Source organism: Paramisgurnus dabryanus, chromosome 2, assembly GCF_030506205.2.
Source record: "Paramisgurnus dabryanus chromosome 2, PD_genome_1.1, whole genome shotgun sequence".
NCBI classification, from domain to species: domain Eukaryota; kingdom Metazoa; phylum Chordata; class Actinopteri; order Cypriniformes; family Cobitidae; genus Paramisgurnus; species Paramisgurnus dabryanus.
This window is the reverse complement of record NC_133338.1, coordinates 4,191,292-4,211,970: the sequence shown is the minus strand read 5'-3', so window position 1 is coordinate 4,211,970 and position 20,679 is coordinate 4,191,292. Positions and strand designations below refer to the sequence as shown.

General features: G+C 36.9%; 1 protein-coding gene across 1 annotated transcript; it reads right to left on the bottom strand.

Annotated features, from left to right (window-relative positions):
* Positions 1-14,955: 14,955 nt before the first annotated feature.
* LOC135731389 (macrophage mannose receptor 1-like) lies at positions 14,956-16,218 on the bottom strand. Its single transcript, XM_065249356.2, has one exon. It carries the CDS (start codon positions 16,003-16,005, stop codon positions 15,247-15,249), a length of 759 nt encoding a protein of 252 aa, XP_065105428.2. The 5' UTR covers positions 16,006-16,218; the 3' UTR covers positions 14,956-15,246.
* Between the last annotated feature and the right edge of the window lie 4,461 nt (positions 16,219-20,679).

Genomic DNA, 20,679 nt, shown 5'->3' with positions numbered 1-20,679 from the left:
TTTGTGATCTACACCAGACAGGCCTTGTAGAGCAGAAGTCAACAATGATGTTATCACAACCCTACAAGATATTTTATATAGGAAAAAAATAAAAGCTGAAAATCTTTGACCAATCAGGTTCAGTTTTTGTATAAGCAAATGTTAGTCACCATAAAGTTTTACAAGGCAAATATGTTCAAATAAAGAAAACAAAAGAGATCTACGGCACAAAAAAGTGGAAAAGGTGTAACTATATTCAAATTGTAACCTCATCAATCTGAACTAATATCATATACAACAGTCGTGTCCTATAATCCTTACAGCCATGAGCAAACTATCTGAATTGGGCTCTTGACCCCTGACTTTTATTAAAATTGTTTCCTTTAAGCAATTGCAGGAATGTTTCATTCAAAACACTGGTGACTTGGGAAGGAAAGAGTTTGTTTAAATTAATCCGCAAACTCATTTGCCTGACTTTAAAGAAGACTAGAAGTGACAGACAAGAAGAAGGAGCTTCCGAGATTTATATAGAGGTTATTTTGTTAAACAAATTTGGGGTCGGTTTATATGTACTGGGACAAAGTAAGCAGCTTTTTTACTGATGTAAACCTCAACAATGGTGAGAATCAACAAAATAATTCAGACAACAAGATCGACGACAATGTATATACGGTTTCAGCAGTAACAACATAAACAAGCAGCTTCGTGGTCATCACGTAACTTGTATCCGGTAATCTCCATGAAGAATAAATAACAACAAATTCCTTTTAAAGTAGGCTAGTTTATTTATATAACAAGCAAAATAAACAACACATATAGGACCCCAAAACATTTGTTATTTTCGATGAGGTATTTGTTTAAGAGTTCAGTTTCAGCAACTAGTCAGACCATTAAACAAACGGAAACCGTAAGTAAAGTCACCGCACGTGCGCCCGATGAAACCGTCTATACATGACTTGAACTCTTGTGTAAGTTAGTTCAACATACTATTCCTGTTTTACTTTATTTGGTTTAATCAAAGGAATTTGGTTTGCATGCTTTTTTGAGTAAATTAACTTATTGGATTTTACAGTGTAATTTATCCAGTAGGTCTAAAGTTTTGACCACAAAGCGTGCCGGGCAGCCCCAAATCACAGGTGTACTCAGAGCATGGTGCAGATAAAATACAGTAATATGCAATTACTGTACCAAGAGTATGTGAAGTACTGCATTTTATGACAAAATGTAAAATGGACGATGCCCCAAAATGGTCAACCAGGAATATTTGGTATCATTCATCCCGGCATGATTTAAGCACTCTAAGGAGGGCACTCCTATAATTTTGGAGAGAGATATGTTCAAAAGAAAGTGGCAAAATAAAAAAATGTATATCTCCCCTCAGAATCATGTCTTGCCATATCCAAACATCCTTCTTGGATCTGAAATTGTTTAATGCCAAAAGTTGCTCTTTTTTTTAAATAAACTTGCGTTAGAACCTACTATCTAAGGCTGCATCAAAAAGTAACTTCGCATCTGTTGCCATGTTGGATAAACAAAACTGCTTCGGTGTGACGCATAGACGTCGTCATCGTCTTGCTGCCTCCTCCCTGTTATGTGATTGGTTCCCTATTTCAGGGGCAAAAAAGGTCCATAGTTTCCATGCTAGACTTGCAGCGTGAATAAATTCGCGCACAAGGCAGCATGGGGAAACCTAGCTGAACATTGGAACCGATCAAGGTCCATGACCCAATTATCTCTGGGATTCTCTGGAGGGGAAAATCGAGTAAGTTCAAAAACCCAGTTTACATTAGGGGAAGTATATATATATATTTTTTTCAATCTCTTGAGGTAATTTTTTTTTTATTGCAATCAACAAGAAGATACATCAATAAATAATCATTTCTCATTAAGATCATAAAGGGGAGAGAAAAAAAAAAAAAAAAAAAGAAAAATAGAGAGAGCATTTTACAAGCAAATTAAAGTAAAAGTACATTAGGGGAAGTAGCACTGATCTTTGTAGATTTAAGAGGTCAATGGGAAAAAATCACTTTCATATATGACAGCATGAAATTTTTTTTATAGAAAAACCGTTTAATAAAAAGTTGCAACCAGAAACATTTTATATCGAATATTTTATTTGCTGCTTACATTGTATACCCAACAATAACAGGAAACAAGCAAACATTAATAAAATACTAATATAGTTTGGTATTTTGCTTATTTTTATTTTATTACACAACATAATATAACATATTTATGCATATTAACATGTTTTTTTTCCTGTTATAAAAACATGAATTTATGTTTAATCGTTGAACTGAAGGTTGGATTAAACATGAAACCCGTGTTACCGTTGTCATCAGTGAGGCGACCAATCACGAAGAGCTGTGTCATCATCACAACCAAAGAGTATTCACCTTATTCCGCCACGCCCCTTTTCAATTCTTCGCTCTTCCGCATTTTGTCAACCGACTTCCGCTGCTAATATGGCACAGTTCATTCGGTAGTTAGTTTGGTGGTTAGAAGATTGTTTGTAGTTCACTATAACTTTAGCAAAATGACAAATATCGCACCTGCTGTAAATGTTTTAAATTAGGAGCACGGAGAAAACTTCATACGACGCTCGGATAGTCTTATAATGTCCCATCAATCGTCTCGTGGTTAGACGATATGAAGCAGCCGCGGCAAGTAACCTATTGGACATATTTAATTACCTCGTCCTTTCAGAAGGAGCAGCATTGAAAATTATTAAAGTACCAATATTTACACAGTGATTTTGTCTTTTTTAAAGCAAATGTGCACCTTAGCCAGTCCAATAACTATTTCGTTTTTATGTGGTAATGTACCATGATAGAATTCATTTGCAAACTTGCCAACACTTATTCCTTCAAATCAGGAGACTTAAATCCTTTTAAGTGGAATCTACAAAGCTCACATATGGTTTAAGAAATTCCTTACAGATAATATCTGATCACATAGTAAAGGTTTATATAACTGCATGACAGGTAACATCTGATCACATAGTAAGGTTTAATATAACTGCACAACATCTGATCACATTGTAAAGATTTAATATAACTGCACAATATCTGATCACATTGAAAAGGTTTAATATAAATGCATGACAGGTAACATCTGATCACATTGTAAAGATTTAATATAACTGCACAACATCTGATCACACTGTAAAGGTTTAATATAACTGCATGGCAGGTAATATCTGATCACATTGTAAATGTTTAATATCACCGCATGACATCTGATCACATATGAAGGTTTAATGTAACTTTACAACAGGTAAAATCAGGTCACATTGTAAAGGTTTATAAAAATAACTATGGACTAAGAAACTTTTCAGCAAGACCACCCTGCAATGAATTAAGACGCAGCTTTATCAGAGTCATCAGGAGCTGATCCCAAGTGTTTATCTGGAAGCTGTTGGTGTATGTACTGGTGATGTGCTTAGCGACTGTGTAATGCATGCTATATCAACCCTGCGCAAAGCTGACAAAGATGGTTGTTTCTCAGCAGAGTTATGTACATTTGTGCCAGCTCAACACATTGAAGCAGTTTCTCGGACAGGGTTTACAGGACTAGGCCTTAATTATATTAGGACATTTTAGTTTTTACAAACAAACCACATCTTGTGATAAAACAATGGCACTCATATATGTTGAGGTATGTCAGTACAAGGCGTTTTTAAATTATCGTAGCTCAAATAAGCATTTTAGCCTGGGACCAGCATAAGCCCTGTCCGGGAAACCGCAAGGTTGTTTTCCCATATCACAGTGGTTCTTAACGTTATTCCTCGAGGCCCACTGCTTTGCACATTTTGTATGTCTCTTTTATCTGACAGACTCAGTTCAGTTCATTGAGATCTCTTCTAATGAGCTGATGATTTGAATCAGGTGTGTTAAATAAGGGAGACATACAAACTGTGCAGGGCAGTGGGCCTCGAAGGAATAATGTTAAGAACCACTGCCATATCAGATGTAGGTTGCTTCAGGTTGAGTTGTGATTTTAAAGTGTAACTTGTGTTCAGAGACGGATGGATCCTCCCATTGTGTTTCTGCATCACAGTTTAGGAACACGTTGATTGTATATCATCCTCACAGTTGTCCATTGCATCACTAAACATCAATGCATCTGTGAAAATAATATAACCATAAACATTTTTATGTTAGTATTTAAAAGAAACTTGCATCATGAGAATTAATATATAAATGATATCCATACCTAAACAGAACAGTGTGTGAGAGACCGATGCATTAAAGAGAGACAGTAACATTATACACACAATCTCTAACTTCAGTGTTAAATAAGATGTCGTTTAATATGTCATTATCATCAATATCTGAATGAGAAATGAACTGACCTTCTAGCATCTGAAATCTCGGTAACTTGTATGAATCACGTGAGCTACTGTAAGAATGTAATGTACTAATATATTGTTATCTTATCTTAAATATAAAAATATAGGTGGGCAATCAAAATCATTCAAAATAATTGCATTTTATAAACTAACGTTACTTATCTTAAGTGTATTCGTAGAACGGACATCACAAATCTAACGTTAGGCGAAAGAGCACATCTTACCTGAAACTGACCACCTTTTCAACACCCGGCATGGCTTCAAGTTACCGGAACATCGTAGTCAAACCATTTCTTGGGATTAGGGTGTTCCTCAGTCGGCTCCCCGTCCATTAAAATTGGTAAGAAACAAACATAAAGGCGCTTCAGTGAGCTTTTTAAGTTTAACGCGTCGCCTTCCGCCACTGCCTCAGCTGCTCATCATATGCAGCCGGAAGTACGTTGACAAAATGAGCGCAATGGCGCTGCCCTTGTTGTCGTGGAAAATAAGGTGAATAGAAGCCCAAGAGGCGAAACTTTGTTGTGTTATGGGTAACAGTCTGTAGATGGCGCTGCGGAGCCACGGCCGCCATTATGGACTGTAAGCATAGACTGTAAAAAAAGATGGACGACGCCTGTTCACTCTCTTCCATTGGTGAAAAGTGAAGCCGCAAGTGTCCCGATATGGCGCTGACATCTTGGGTCTTGAGTCTGCGCACTAGCGATTTCGGGACCAGTCATGCGCACTAGTGAGCAGGAAGGGAAGCCGCGAAGTCAAAACCCCGCCCTCGCTCTCGTAGAATGCGCATATCACACGATATCACAGCTGTCAATCATGACGTGACACCACCGTTTTTATATCATTAAATAACTAACTAAACACAAACCTATTTTAAAAACAAACATTTGAATTTACATCAGCGTGATAAAAACTACAGTAAATGACAGAAACCAGCTTCGGAAAAAAGATAATTGAAGTGTAATTAATTTTTTTAGTTGGTCCCAAGTCCCATTGAATAACATGGGGAGGCGGGGTTTATGACCTATACTGGGACCAGTCACTGGGGGGCGATCGAGACGTTTTGGCTTCACTTTTCAGGGCTTGTGCGGCACGCTTGACTGTAAGCTGCTGAAATCGTTAGCGCGCCTCACAACTGTTCCACACTCTTCCATTCTATGTCAGTGCCTCTTCTCTCACAAAAAGAAAAAAATAAAACAAAACTTCTCATACACAAATGCTCACACAATAGATGGTGGTGTCTGATTAATTACTGAGATCTTATGGCTCCATTTTAGTACTGTTTATAGTTCATGTGTGCACTTGCTAGATTGCACATCTTTTTTGTACCTTTCCGCCTGTAATAGGACATTCACAGATTGTTTTTGTTCTTGCCATTGAAACGTTCACTGTGTGCACTTTCACTGAAGATGTTGAAAAAACTTGTTAATATTTTTGTGATATTCTATGTAAAAGATTAACTCTTAAGAAATGTTCATTTATAATTTATTTATTTATTTTTCCAAATCATATATATATATATATATATATATATATATATATATATATATATATATATATATATATATATATATGTGGTGATGTTCACTCATTTCAAAATCAACATTTGAATAAATATCTTATTACTGTGTGTCTGCCTATATATTATTTCATGAATTTCTGTTATTCATATAACAATGAAAATGCATAATAGAACATAAATATTGATAGATTAAAGGTTTGCAGTAATTTTATAATTGTATCTTTGCAAACCGTAAGTGGTAGGCTAATGAAGCCGATTCGGTGGGGGACATACCCTTACGAAAAAGTACTATAGGAATCTTATAGTATTTTGGGACAAAATAGTATAGTAATAGGAACACTATAGTAATTTGGGACATACTATAGAAGTACGATAAGACTACTATAGAAATACTATAGCAGCTTTAAAATATTATAGAGGTATTAGAACATCACAGAAGTATGTTATGTTCTGTAATACCTCTATAATATCCTAGAGCCACTATAGTATTTCTATAGTAGTCTTATCGTACTTTAATAGTAATATTTTGTCCCAAAATACTATTTTCCTAAGGATAATTAGGCCATGCATAAACTCGTTGTTTTCGTATTTAGATATGATGACCAGAAAATAAGTTATGCCAAGTTTTTGTTATGTTAAGTTGGTTCAGTGCCATTGACTCTCATTATTTTTCGGCGTTTTCCTTCAGTTTTTCAGTCCATAATGGCGGCCGCGCCGTCACGTCAAGGGGGCAACTGTTGCTATGGAGCGTTCTATTGAGCTTCGCCTCTTGGGCTTCTATACTCTTTGTCACAACTCCGTGCAGCCGCTTTAAAACCATATGACACACATGCCTTCACGTGACAAGAAATTGCAATACTTGTTAAATGCACAGTATGGTAACGATCATACAAGACCATTTCTTTTACTATGTTTGTTTATGCGTTTGTACTGTACAATGCAATGCAAATTACAGTATGATTGTAGTTCAAAATAACACTTGAGACATAAAGAGACAACCTATACTGAGCATTCATGGTTTTACCACGGTAAACATGGCTCAACTGCAGTCTTTGTACCAAAACCAGAGTAACTTCACATTGTTTTATTACAGTAACCATATTTTAATCATGATATTAGTAAAACCATGGTGGTAATGCTAATTACAACTCGTTTTCCAAAACAAGACTGAAAAAAAGCTGACTATAATAACACCACGTTTACTTGTCATAAAGGACAACAGTAGTCGTGGAACTACTGTATTAACCCCAAAATAATGTAAAATATGTGACTTAAATTAAGTTACACTAGATGTCTAAAAGAGCAAACGGACGCGTTACAGCCGATCAAGCGATGCAATTTAGTTTTACATAGCGGATACATCGTTTACAGTATAAACAGAAAGCAAAGTACACAGAAGCGGTGCAAATTTTATATCGTTCTTACCTGTTGAGTTGAGACGTTAAAGATGAATGTCGAAATATGACAATAAAACGCGAAGTATAAGTTTGTTTAAGTTTGTGAAGAGACGCCGACACGTCAAAACACTGTACAGTGCTGAGGCGTCACACCCCCGCTTCACAAAACGCGCAGTCTGTGTGCCCGCCCACCGGCCAATCACCTCGATCAGAATTCGGAACACTGACCAATGGCGCGTCTCATGCACAAACGCGTCACTACCAATCGTGATGCAGAAAAGTTGGAAAAAAAAACCCTGCGGACCAATCACGGCCCCTTACGTCGAAAGAATGAGGATGCCGGTGTCGGTCCCCCCCATAGACAGTAAAAGAAATGGACACAGCGACCCCATTGGATTCAACGGAGACAAGTGAAGTCAATTTGAAGCATGCACTTCCTGGGTGTCGAGCGTACTGCGCAGACTCAAACTGAGCTCAATGACGTGGATGTCACGTGAGCAACCTGTCTGGCAATTGTAAGTCTTCTAATAGCCGTGCCACGGGAAATCTGAATCACCTACTGAATCTTGCAGAGACGGCGAGCGTGAACAGGAGCACATTTTGGTTAGTATTCTGATTAGTAATCTCCCTTGACTTTATGCCTTCACGTCCACCCGATTGCCTCATAGTCAGTAAAAGATTGCCTGTGAGCTTCTCTCCCAGTCCATACGGTAATTTCTCTACTGTGCGACAGAAAGTCGCAGGTTATGACGCAATCGTTAGCCTATTTTTACAAAAACTGCTTCTACTGGGACATAACGTAAGATACATGGTAATGGAGCCTTTTATACATTTTCGTGTTTCTTTAGAAATAATTAATGGACAAATGGAGTCTTTAAACGCCTCAGATGTAAAGTTATTCGCTGTCAAAGTGACGCCAAAATGAATGGGAGTCAATGGGATGCTAACAGCAGATGGGTGTTCGCTAAGCAGGGAAGCTTCAATAAAATATGAAACCCTGCCCCCCTGGTCCCCCCGGGCAATTCGGTCTCCCCTAGGACCCCGATTGGTACCTAGCACTAATGCCTGCCCAAAAATGTGTGATTGCGAAATCTCGTCTGCGTAAGCGGTATAGCAAGCTAATTACGTTGTACAAATACAAAATAGAATCATAATTTTTTTTAAATAAAAGTTAACCAAAAAATAATATAATAAACTAATATTCATGTTGCAGACACGTCAGTACTTTTGTGTCATCATCTGCTTTACAAAAACAATACTTTTATTTTTACAAATTAAAAATTTACATACCTTATGGAATATATTTTTTTAATAGTAAAAGTGTAGTAATCATGGCTTATAAATTATCATTTAAATGTGTGATTCAACTATGTAGTAATCATGTTTTGTATAAGTAATTAATGAGTAAGTAATTGTATAAGTAGACAGTAAAAAGTGGAAATGGTACAGAATATAATATCAAAATAATATGACACAAGCAATGTGTAGATCTCCCACCTATAGCCTCATTTATATACTACTATATGAAACATCATTTAAAAGACATCAATTGTAATTTTAACAACGTTCTAACTACATAAATCATAACGCGATTTTGTAGGAATTGTAATAAGGCTCTAAGAAAACTACCCATGAGGAGTTTTTCCAGCCAATGGAATCACGCGGGGGTCCTAGGGGAGACCGAATTGCTCGGGGGGACCGAATTGCTCATGACACCTGGAATTCGGAACAGTGGGGACAAACCATAGGGACAAAAGGAACACAAAGATCGTCTCGGCCGAGGCGGAAAACTCTTTATCTTTATAAGAAAGAAGATATTTGAGACATTTAAAGCCATACATGATCACATCTGATACTTATTCACAGGTAACATGATGGAAATATATGAGAAATTTCTCTAAACAAGTTACTAACAATGTTAGTGTTCTGGTTCAGTTTATGTCTAAGACACATTAGACAATGTCTGGATAATAAATGAGTTAAACTAGTTTAATATACACTGAAAAGTTAATGTTTTAATCAATGTAGACTGTCATTTGATTCATTGTAACTTAAAGTTTAGTGTTGCCATTAAGTCACATGGCTTTAAGAGTTTAAACAGGAAGTACAGTATGTGGACTGTAGACAGAATGAAAAACAGAAGATGAAAATCACATTAATAAGAAGAGCGATACATGATTAGCAAATCACATGTGTTTATACATTAAACATACGGTATGTAAACTCATACTCATTCTGAGAAACATTTATTTGTAGCACTTTACAATAAGGTTGTATCTGATTAGTAAAATACATTAACTAACATGTAAAGAATAATTGACTACAGGCTGTTGAATTATAGGAAAATAATGCACACCCAAGGTGGTAATACACCACAGGTGTGCATTATTTTCTAATAATTCAAAGGACCGGAGTCAATTATTCCACTTATACCACGGTTACCAAAACAATTGCTCTGGTGTCTATTTTTGACAAGTTAGGTGTGTGGTTTACAGAAAAATAATCAACACACATGGAAACTTTCTTAGCCAATCAGAATAAAACATTCCACAGCCCTGTGGTACAAGAACCAATAATGAATACTTCTACAGCATTTATTAGTCTTTATTCATGTTTATGTAAATTCACCGCCAGCGTTTTTCATGATTTTCACCAAAGTTTAATGCCTTCCAGAAAATGTTTTTCTTTAAATATGTAAACATACAATATACCAAATGAAAGAACAGACCCTCTGCTTTCAAACAAAAAAAAAAACGTTTCATCCTACCTTCAGTAGTTCTTTTGTAATCAGCTTTTGAATGTAGGTTTCTGCAAAAACACCACATTTTGAGCAAAAAGCAGAGATAATTCCATTTTTGTGACGGACTTTTCATAGAGATCAGATGCAGATCTATCTTTTAAACAGACACGGACATGCAGCCGCTTGCCATAGGGCAATACTTCCGGGTTTAAAAAGTTGCGGAAGGGCGCGGTATTGCGGAAAGATGGAAAATCTCGTCATTGGCGAGTAGTATATTGGGGAGTGATCAGTGAGAAGTGAAAACAACAGTGACTGCGACAGACTGTTGTTTACCAATAGAGGGCGCGTGTGGCGGCTCACAACCCAACTAACAGTGGCCGTTTCTCAAATATGAAGGCTGCAGCCTCCGGAGGTCGCAAATGCAGGCTGCATACGTCATCAAGTCCGGTTTATTTAAGTTAACTGAGCATTACCTTCGCAGGTCATAAACATATTACAACAATTTACCATTAACTAAGCATAACACTCAACTTTTTGATTGTTAATATTCTGAAATAAGACAGTCTTGATGACGTATGCAGCCTACGAATGCGACCTCTGGAGGCTGCAGCCTTCGAATTGAGAAACGGCCAAAGAGCCGCATTCAGAAGGCAATGCTTTATTCACAAAATTGATTCAGTAAAACACACCTGTTTCTAAATATTGTTACTAGATATATTAATAGAAATATGCCTCTGAGATATCTATAATAACATGAATTCAGAAATACCTTATTATTTGGTAATCACAAGGGTTTGATTGAATCCCCATCAGCTCTGAGTAAAGTAACACTTGACAAAGCGACTACTAAAACTGATGCTATCCAAGACAGCAATTCAATTACACCTGCATAATCAATAAATATTAATGTACACAGTACAAAGATAAAATTATTTTTAAGATCTATCTATCTATCCATCCATCCATCCATCCATCCATCCATCCATCTATCTAGCTACCTTATGTCTATATCTATTATGTTTTGTCGCCCTCTATCGGTTATAACTCAGACTGCAATACAAGTGATATCTGGAAAAGTCATTTTTTTCTGAGTTACAGGCAAAAATTGAGCACCGCATCAACAGTGTATGACAAATTTAAGACAGATTTGTATATACAAAGTGGAAAACAACAAAGTACTGCATGTAAACCTGTATCTAATGCAGTGATAATGTTTAACATCAACACAGTTTACAAATCACAATACATATACGAGATTGTCTTGCCCTGAAACAAACATCAATCAACAAGTCCACTCTTAATGAAAGTTCATTAAATCCGTAACCCTTAAAAAACATTGTGTAATTGTATGGGGACGCATGTGAGCAAGTTCGATGCGAATAGTGAGCTTCATGGCAGGTACTTCCCCAATTTGTCTTCAGAGTTCTGGTGTTAGATAAATAATGAAACAGTGGAAGAAAAGACTGCTTCATGTCACACTGAGCTGCACTTCAACGCATTTTGGATAGTTGGAGGAGGAAAAGCATGGGGTGAATTTCAATCTTGCCTGCCATCCTTTGTTCCAAACAGCAATCAAAAAAGAGAGACGGGAAACGAGTGGCACAATAAAGTACATCGTCAGCTTTGTCCCATCACAAAAGTTGTTTTGTACACTGAAGGATTTGCTGGAGGAGTGATGGTAACAGGGTGGGCTGTCAAGACTTTGGCCAGCTGTGTCAAAGTTGATTTACAGTATGCAGACTGAGAAGTGAGAAGAAACAATGGTTGCCTACAGTGTGGTCTGCTGCATCCCTCAAAGTAATCCACACTGGCATCCATTTAGGCAAGGGTCAAACTGTGTTGTCTCAGGACAAGGCAAGCTATCACACTTTTCAAATAATTTTATTTCTCAAAACTCTTTTTCGAGCATCAAAACAGCAAAAGTAAAAGTTTTGTCTGTGATAATAATTTCTTCATGCTTGAATAGCTTGCCTCATTTAGTATACGCAGATCTATGAATATGCAAATTAGTACCCACCTCTAATTAATCGCACCAGCTTGGACCTTATTAGATATGAATATGCAAATTATTCCCAGCCACCATTCGATATATATATATATATATATATATACATATATGCACATAGATGCACATTCAGCAGTTTCAAATTTGCACACAAGCCCTTTATTTAATTTTGTTGGGCTCTATTTGAAGTATGTTTACAGTTTATCATGGGGTTTAGATTTCTTAAACAACTTTTACAAAAGTTACAGCAGTTAACATTAGGGGCCCTATTTTAACGATCTGAAACGCAAGTGCGAAGCGCAACGCGCAAGTGAGTTTGTGGGCGGATCTTGGGCGCTGTTGCTATTTTCCCGGCGTGAGAAATAACTCTTGCGCCGGGCGCAAATCAATAAGGGGTTGGTCTGAAGTAGGTTCATTATTCATAGGTGTGGTTTGGGCGTAACGTCAAATAAACCAATCAGAACGCTAGCCAACATTCCCTTTAAACGCAAGGGCGCAAGTTCCATGGCGGGTTGCTATTATTATGACGGATTTACCAGGCGCACGCCAGGAGCGGTTCACAGCCGAGGAGACCGACGTCCTTGTACGGGGGAATCCCACGCTTGCCAGCATAAATCGGGCACGCCGTGTAACGGGAGGTGGATCTGCCTCAGGACTTGACGCCAGCAGAGGACATCGCTGCGTCCACCCTCACCGCTGAAAGGGTTTGGGGGCTTTGAAATCGGACCCAAGAAACGCAAGCAAGGTCCAACCCCAAAGTACTCTTACAAATCAAGTTCATATACATTAAGGTTTCTTAAATAAACGTAATACAGCCACACAACAAAGTTATGGAAATATTTTAATCGTTATTTGCATGAGAATAAATAAAAACTATCACCACAATGCTCACCACTATGATTCCCCTTATCTCGTGTATTAATATTTTTAAGTGTAACAATTTATGATTTGCAAAAATAACTGTTGCATCTGTGTAGATTAGATAAGCAAAGTGTATGCGCGTTGTGCACCCTATACATTATGGTCAAGCATGTGCCCTTAAAATAGCATAATGAACAACGCGCAACGCGCCACTGACTTTAAACTTTTTTTTTCTGGTCAGTGGCGCAATTGTTTTTTGAAACTGCAAAATAGCATCAGGGATGGTTTGCGCCGGAACACGCCTCTTTTTTTGCGCTGAACCACCCAGGGAGCGCAAGTTCATTCTCTAGTTTGCCGACGTGCTTCTGTGACGGGAAAAACCCGCTGTGCGCCGGGGCAAAATACGAATGATACATGCGTCACGGACAAAGTCAATTGCGCTGGGTGCAAGATAGAGCCCTAGATGTTTTGCTTCATTTAACTCTTTCCCCGCCATTGACGAATTATTTTACCAATTAAGAGAAAACATTTCCATTAAAAAATATGTGTTCCTGATGAATTTATGTTAATCTGCAATACCGCGATTATGCACTAGATGGACCCAATTTATGAAAAAATTAAGACAAAAAGTTATTTACTCATTTTTAACTCTGTGTATGTTTTGATAATCGTTCTGAATCTGATCTCTTACAAAATTAATTCACAAAAAAGCATTGATTTCAGTTTTTTGCTAAAGTAATTGTATTTTTAAAGAAAATTAACCATAATTAAGAGTTTGTAAGGAGAGAAAAAAATATAGATAACATGAAAGTTTTCTCCAGGTTTTTTTGTTTGTTTGCTTGCTTGTTTGTTTGTTTGAAAAGCGGAGGGTCTGTTGTTTCATTTGATCTCTTTGTATGTTTATATATTTTTGGAAGACAAATTTCCTGCACTGTAAAAAAATTCTGTAGAAATGACAATGTTATTGCAGCTGCGTTGCCGGTAATTTACCGTAGATTTAAATTTATGTCATTTACTGGCAAGAGTTTGTTCAAAGTTAAATACATTTTAAATATTTAAATATTAAGTCTTTATCTTTACAGAATAAAACTATACAATAACAGCCTCATGCAAATCATCATCAACCTTTTTCTGTTTTTTTGCTTCAGATTTAGTTTCCCAGAATGTTTTTCTTGATGTTGTTTTTTTAGTTTTACTCTGTAAAGACAAAGACTTGTAAATGCTTAATGTTCATTTAATTTTGAACATTTAATGTTGCCACTAAAAAACATAAATTTAAATCTACTGAAAGTTCCCGGCAACCCAGCTGCAATTAATTTTTTTACAGTGTGGAAGGCATTTTTAAAACATTTCTGAAAATCACACAAAATGCTGGCGGGCAACTTTTCAAAAAATGGCTTGCGGGGAATGAGTTAACATTCATGTGAGAAATGTAAAGTGTAAAATTCAGCCTTACATTACACTAGTAAAATAATTTGGATGTAGCTCAGTAACTGGTCTTGAGAAACCAAAATGAAAGTAAATTGTACCAAGATGCCTGAAAAAAGTGGATAAGCTGGCCTGTTCACATGCTTTGATCATAAATTTGATCTAATAAAACGCATCCATCTTTAATTAAAAATCATATTAAATATTAAGCAATTTAAACAGTTAACTTAGAGTGAACAATACCCAGTTTAAATAGTGAAATATGTGTTTGATTACACTGTAACAAGTAAAAGTGTTTAAATTACTTTCTTTTTTTTACTTGCAATTTTACTTTAAATATTTAAATATTTTAGGTGTCCAATTGAAGTAATTTTTAAATGATTTCTCATCTTAAAATGTTTTACTTAAAGTTTATATAGCTTAATTTTTTTACTTGAAGTAAGCTTAAATAGCTTTCTCTTTACACAGTGTAGAATAAATGTTGTAAAAAAGATAAAAACAAACTTTTTTAACAGAATGTTTATGAGTTACAACATGATAGTATAGTGAAGGCAGACTTATTATTGTTAAAGTACAGTATGGCCAAATCTGACCACAAGAAGAGCTGAAAGAAGTGCCTTTCCATTAAACACGTACTTAAAAAAACGATGATTCAAAAATGATTATACCATCGTCAACAACACATACCTGTGTGTTTTCTAAATTAAACATAAAACGCACAAAGAAAATGTATTGTAATACATAAACATAAAATTAACAGTGTATGTTTCAGAAAGACCAACAATAATTTTAGTATATTAGTATTTTATGCCACATTGTTCACAAATAAACAGTTAAAGTAAAAACTATTATAAATTATCTACAAAATTATCCACTACACATTTATATTGATGTACGACTTATCTTCTTTCAAATCATGTGGTGTTTCAGGTTAAGCTTGAAATATAACATGGTAAGTGTAACAGATCAAAATATTTCAGGCTTTTTGTACTCCTTAAGACAGAAAAAGTTGAGTCGCTTTTCGCAGTCTTCAGGTTTCCAAACGTTGTTGTCTTTATCCAAAGCTGCACACTGAAGATTTTTGGAGGGGCACTGGAGCTCTCCCCCAGACCAGGCTTTATATTCAACATTTCCCCCATTGACCCAGAACCAATGTCCAGCTAAAAAACGCAGTCCAATCCATACATTAGCTGTCTGTGATGTCATGGTGTTATTTATCGCCTCTGCCATTATCCTCGACGAGTCGATACTGACGAGATCAATGTAGTTTTGTCTGCAGTAGTCCAGAGCTTCTTCCCACGTCTTACTGTCCTGCACCAGAATCAGCCCAAATCTCTCCATGCAATAAAATGAATAATTTCGATTGCACACAACATTGATTAGTTTCGAATTTGATTTCAGTATAGCAGTGCAAAGTTCATAATTCGTGTTTGGTTCTCCAGCGTTCCAGTAATCAAATGCTTCTTTTTCACCTCCGGACCAAATCCATTCTGTTGAGTTTAGAGTGTTGAGTCCAACCCAAAATCTATCACTAAAATTTTGATTAATGGTGAGCTGCTGTGCCTCTTGACTGCTAGCGGTGGACAGATCATCATGATGCTCTCTGCAGTACTTCTGTGCATCTTGCCAAAAAAGTTTTTCATTCACATAAAAGTGTTTTCTAAGGAGAGCAGAGCTCAGACCACAGAGACTCAAAAACAAGTAAAGAGAAACAGATGCCTTCATTTTTATATTTGTGATCTACACCAGACAGGCCTTGTAGAGCAGAAGTCAGAAGAAACAATGATGTTATCACAACCCTACGAGATATTTCATATAGGAATAAAATAAAAGCTGAAAATCTTTGACCAATCAGACGATCAGGGTCAGTTTTTGTATAAGCAAATGTTATTAGTCACCATAAAGTTTTACAAGGCAAATATGTTCATATAAAGAAAACAAAAGAGATCTACGGCACAAAAAAAGTGGAAAATGTGTAACTATATTCAAATTGTAACCTCATCAATCTGAACTAATATCATATACAACAGTCGTGTCCTATAATCCTTACAGCCATGAGCAAACTATCTGAATTGGGCTCTTGACCCCTGACTTTTATTAAAATTGTTTCCTTTAAGCAATTGCAGGAATGTTTCATTCAAAACACTGGTGACTTGGGAAGAAAAGAGTTTGTTTGAATTAATCCGCCAACTCATTTGCCTGACTTAAGGAAGACTAGAAGTGACAGACAAGAAGAAGGAGCTTCATGCAGAAGTTGTTCTGTTAAGCAAATTTCGGGTCGTTTTATATGTACTGGGACAAAGTAAGCAGCTTTTTTACTGATGTAAACCTCAACAATGGTGAGAATCAACAAAATAATTCAGACAACAAGATCGACGACAATGTATATACGGTTTCAGCAGTAACAACATAAACAAGCGGCTTCGTGGTCATCACGTAACTTCCGGTAATCTCCACGAAGAATAAATAACAACAAAGTTCTTTTAAAATAGTTTATTTATATAACAAGCTAAATAAACAACACATAGATTACATAGGAACCCAAAACATTTGTTATTTTCGATGAGGTATTTGTTTAAGAGTTCAGTTTCTGCAACTAGTCAGACCATTAAACAAACAGAAACCGGAAGTAAAGTTCGGACCAGACGCTTATCACGTCACCGCACGTGCGCCCAATGAAACCGTCTATACATGACTTGAACTCTTGTGTAAGTGTGCTACAATAAAAAAACATTTGTTAGTTCAACATACTTTTCCTGTTTTACTTTATTTGGTTTTATTAAAGGAATTGGTTTGCATGCTTTTTTGAGTAAATTAACTTATTGGATTTTACAGTGTAATGTATCCAGTAGGTCTAAGGTCTAAAGTTTTGACCACAAAGCGTGCCGGGTGCAGATAAAATAAAAGATAGTGATATGCAATATGTGAAGTACTGCATTTTATGACAAAATGGGTGACGCCTAGAGATGCGCGGATGGGCTATTATTTCATCCGCAACCGCATCACAAAACTCATCATCCGTCCGCCATCCATCCGCACCAACGTTTCTGACCAGTTTTCAAAACCGCACCCGCCCGCCATCCGCTGACTGGGCGATGCAAGACGCTGCTGATGACCGCCGCGAGACTAGAAAGCTCTAAAATATCAGCAGTGAACTCAGTCTCCGATCGGCGCACACGGGACAAAAATAAATAAATAAATAAGTAATGCCTAAATTAAACACACAAATTACATAGTCTGCACTGGTGTCATCCTGATTTACCACTTATTCCAGGCAAACCTTTTCTGACCTTCTATTTCCTTTGTTTTTAATTCTCATTTTTTGAGGCGTTGATAAGAGCTATGTCAAAATGCGTCCTCATTTCTCTGCGCTGTTAATGATAGAACGAATGGATTCTTAACATGCCGAGGCTATCCCAAACAATTAAAACCTTTATTAAATAAAAGTGTATTAGAAAACTTTTTCTTGTCACTGTTTTAGTATTATAAGTTATGTTTTGTGTTAATATTATTCTGTTTATGTTGCGTATATTTGCAACATAAGGTTGATTATTTGATATACTGTTGAATAGTTTAATCTACATCAATGTGTCATATTTTCTAAAATAAATTAATATTTTTGATTACATATTTATTTTAATAAGTCAGAAATGTCTCCGCTGTTTTCTGCTGACAGGCGCGGTGGGGGCTACTGGGGGCGCGTGCAACAGGTGACGCAAATTATGGGTCCTCAGAAGGCTAGACCGTCTCATTTCAGTTCTCTTTGAGAACTTCTGAGGCTGCCACCCTTAAAGACAGAGTGCTCACCTTTTAAGGTTGCATGCTTAGAAGGACACAGCTAACAAGCAGTCGATCCGCCACCCGCCCGAATCTAATTAAAACGTCACGTCACGTCTCGTCATCCGCCCGATCCGCGGTTTATCCGCGGAGTCCGCGGCTGTAACCGCCAACCGCGCATCTCTAGTGACGCCCCAAAATGGTCAACCAAGAATATTTGGTATCATTCATCCCGGCATGATTTAAGCACTCTAAAGGGGAGCACTTCTATAATTTTAGAGAGATACATGTTCAAAAGAAAGTGACAAAATTAAACATTTTCATATCTCCTCTCTCACTGGCTATTGTGAAAATACTGGCCGTATAATCTGGATTAAATCCTAAATATGTGTTCAGGGTAGCATGAATCGATTTGCTTGTGATCTGTAAACGTCACATTATATGATAATCTGTGCCGAACATCGGAACCGATCGAGGACCCAATTTTCTCTTAAATCTCTGGAGGGGAAAACCGGATAAGTTAAAAAAGACGAAAATCCTGTCCATTATCACTTTACAGGTCATAAGGGGCGGTTCGCAAACCAGTAGGTTTTTTTTACGGTTTGTTTGTAAAAACTACCCTAATGTCTTAATATAACTAAGGCCTAGACCTGGATAAATCTAAACCCTGTCCGGAAAACCACCCCTTAAATGCAACATTCAACCCTGTTTACATTAGGGGAAGTAGCACTGATCTTTGTAGATTTAAGAGGTCAATGGGAAAAATCACTTTCATGACAGCATTAATTTTTTTTATAACATTCTTTCTTAAAATTAATAGTGCTTCATTATTTTGGGGATAATACAGTAGTTCCACGACTTTATATCAATATTTTATATCGAATATTTGAATTGCTGCTCACACTGTTTGCCCGGAAATAACAGGAAACGAGCATACATTAATAAAATACTAATATAGTTTGGTATTTTGTTTATTTTAATTTAATTCAACAACACAATATAAAATATTTATGCATATTAACATGTTTTTTTTCCTGTTATAAAAACTTGAATTTATGTTTAATCGTTGAACTGAAGGTTGGATTAAACATGAAACCCGCATGATCATTGTCATCAGTGAGGCGACCAATCACAAAGAGCTGTGTCATCATCACAACTCCGTGCAGCCGCTTTACTTTAAAACCATATGACACATATGTCACGTGCCTTCAGCACCAGCTCAAGTCGGAAAAAATTTCTAACCGGCATGCACTGTTTCAAGTCAGCCGCCGATTGGTCTGCGCAGCGCCGCATGAAGTCGAACACACATAATTCAGGGTCTCCTCCTCCAGCATTCACACAATCCATGGCCTCCTCCTCGACTCTTGTACAAAATCATACAAAAAAATCTCACCGTGAACTTCATCATACAGTAAACTTTATTTTAACATCATACAGTCAACTTCATAGTCAGCAACAAGAAATTGCAATACTTGTTAAATGCACATGTATGGTAACGATCATATTAGAAGAGCATTTCTTTTACTATGTTTGTTTATGAGTTTGTACTGTACAATGCAATGCAAATTACAGTATGATTGTAGTTCAAAATAACACTTGAGGCATACAGAGACAACCTATACTGAGCATTCATGGTTTTACCACGGTAAACATGGCTCAACTGCACTCTTTGTACCAAAACCAGAGTAACTTCACATTGTTTTATTACAGTAACCATTTTTAATCATGATATTAGTAAAACCATGGTGGTAATGCAAAACAAGACCGTAAATAAACGCTGACTATAATAACACCACTTTTGCTTGTCGTAAAGGACAACAGTAGTCGTGGAACTACTGTATTAACCCCAAAATAATGTAAAATATGTGATTTAAAAGTTACACTAGATGTATAAAAGGGCAAACGGACGCGTTACAGCCGATCAAGCGATGCAATTTAGTTTAAACCACTTGTACATAGCGGATACGTCGTTTACAGCAGTGGTTCTTAACGTTATTCCTGGAGGCCCACTGCCCTGCACATTTTGTATGTCTCTTTTGTCTGACAGACTCAGTTCAGTTCATTGAGATCTCTTCTAATGAGCTGATGATTTGATTCAGGTGTGTTAAATAAGGGAGACATACAAAATGTGCAGGGCAGTGGGCCTCCAGGAATAACGTTAAGAACCACTGGTTTACAGTATACACTAAACAAAGTACACAGAAGCGGTGCAAATTTTATATCGTTCTTACCTGTTGAGTTGAGACGTTAAAGATGAATGTCGAAATATGACAATAAAACGCGAAGTATAAGTTTGTTTAAGTTTGTGAAGAGATGCCGACACTTTATTTTTTATTGAATATCATCAATAAGTATAAGAGATGCCGACACGTCAAAACACTGAACAGTGCTGAGGCGTCACACCCCGCTTCACAAAACGCGCAGTCTGTGTGCCCGCCCACCGGCCAATCACCTCGATCAGAATTCGGAACACTGACCAATGGCGCGTCTCATGTACAAACGCGTCACCATCTATGCGCGTCACTACCAATCGTGATGCAGAAAAGTTGAAACAACCCTGCGGACCAATCACGGCCCCTTACGTCGAAAGAATCAGGATGCCGGGAATTCGTAACAGTGGGG

Coding starts and splice junctions, on each gene's coding strand:
- LOC135731389 (XM_065249356.2), bottom strand. CDS start 16,005: ATGAAGGCATCTGTTTCTCTTTACTTGTTTTTGAGTCTCTGTGGTCTG.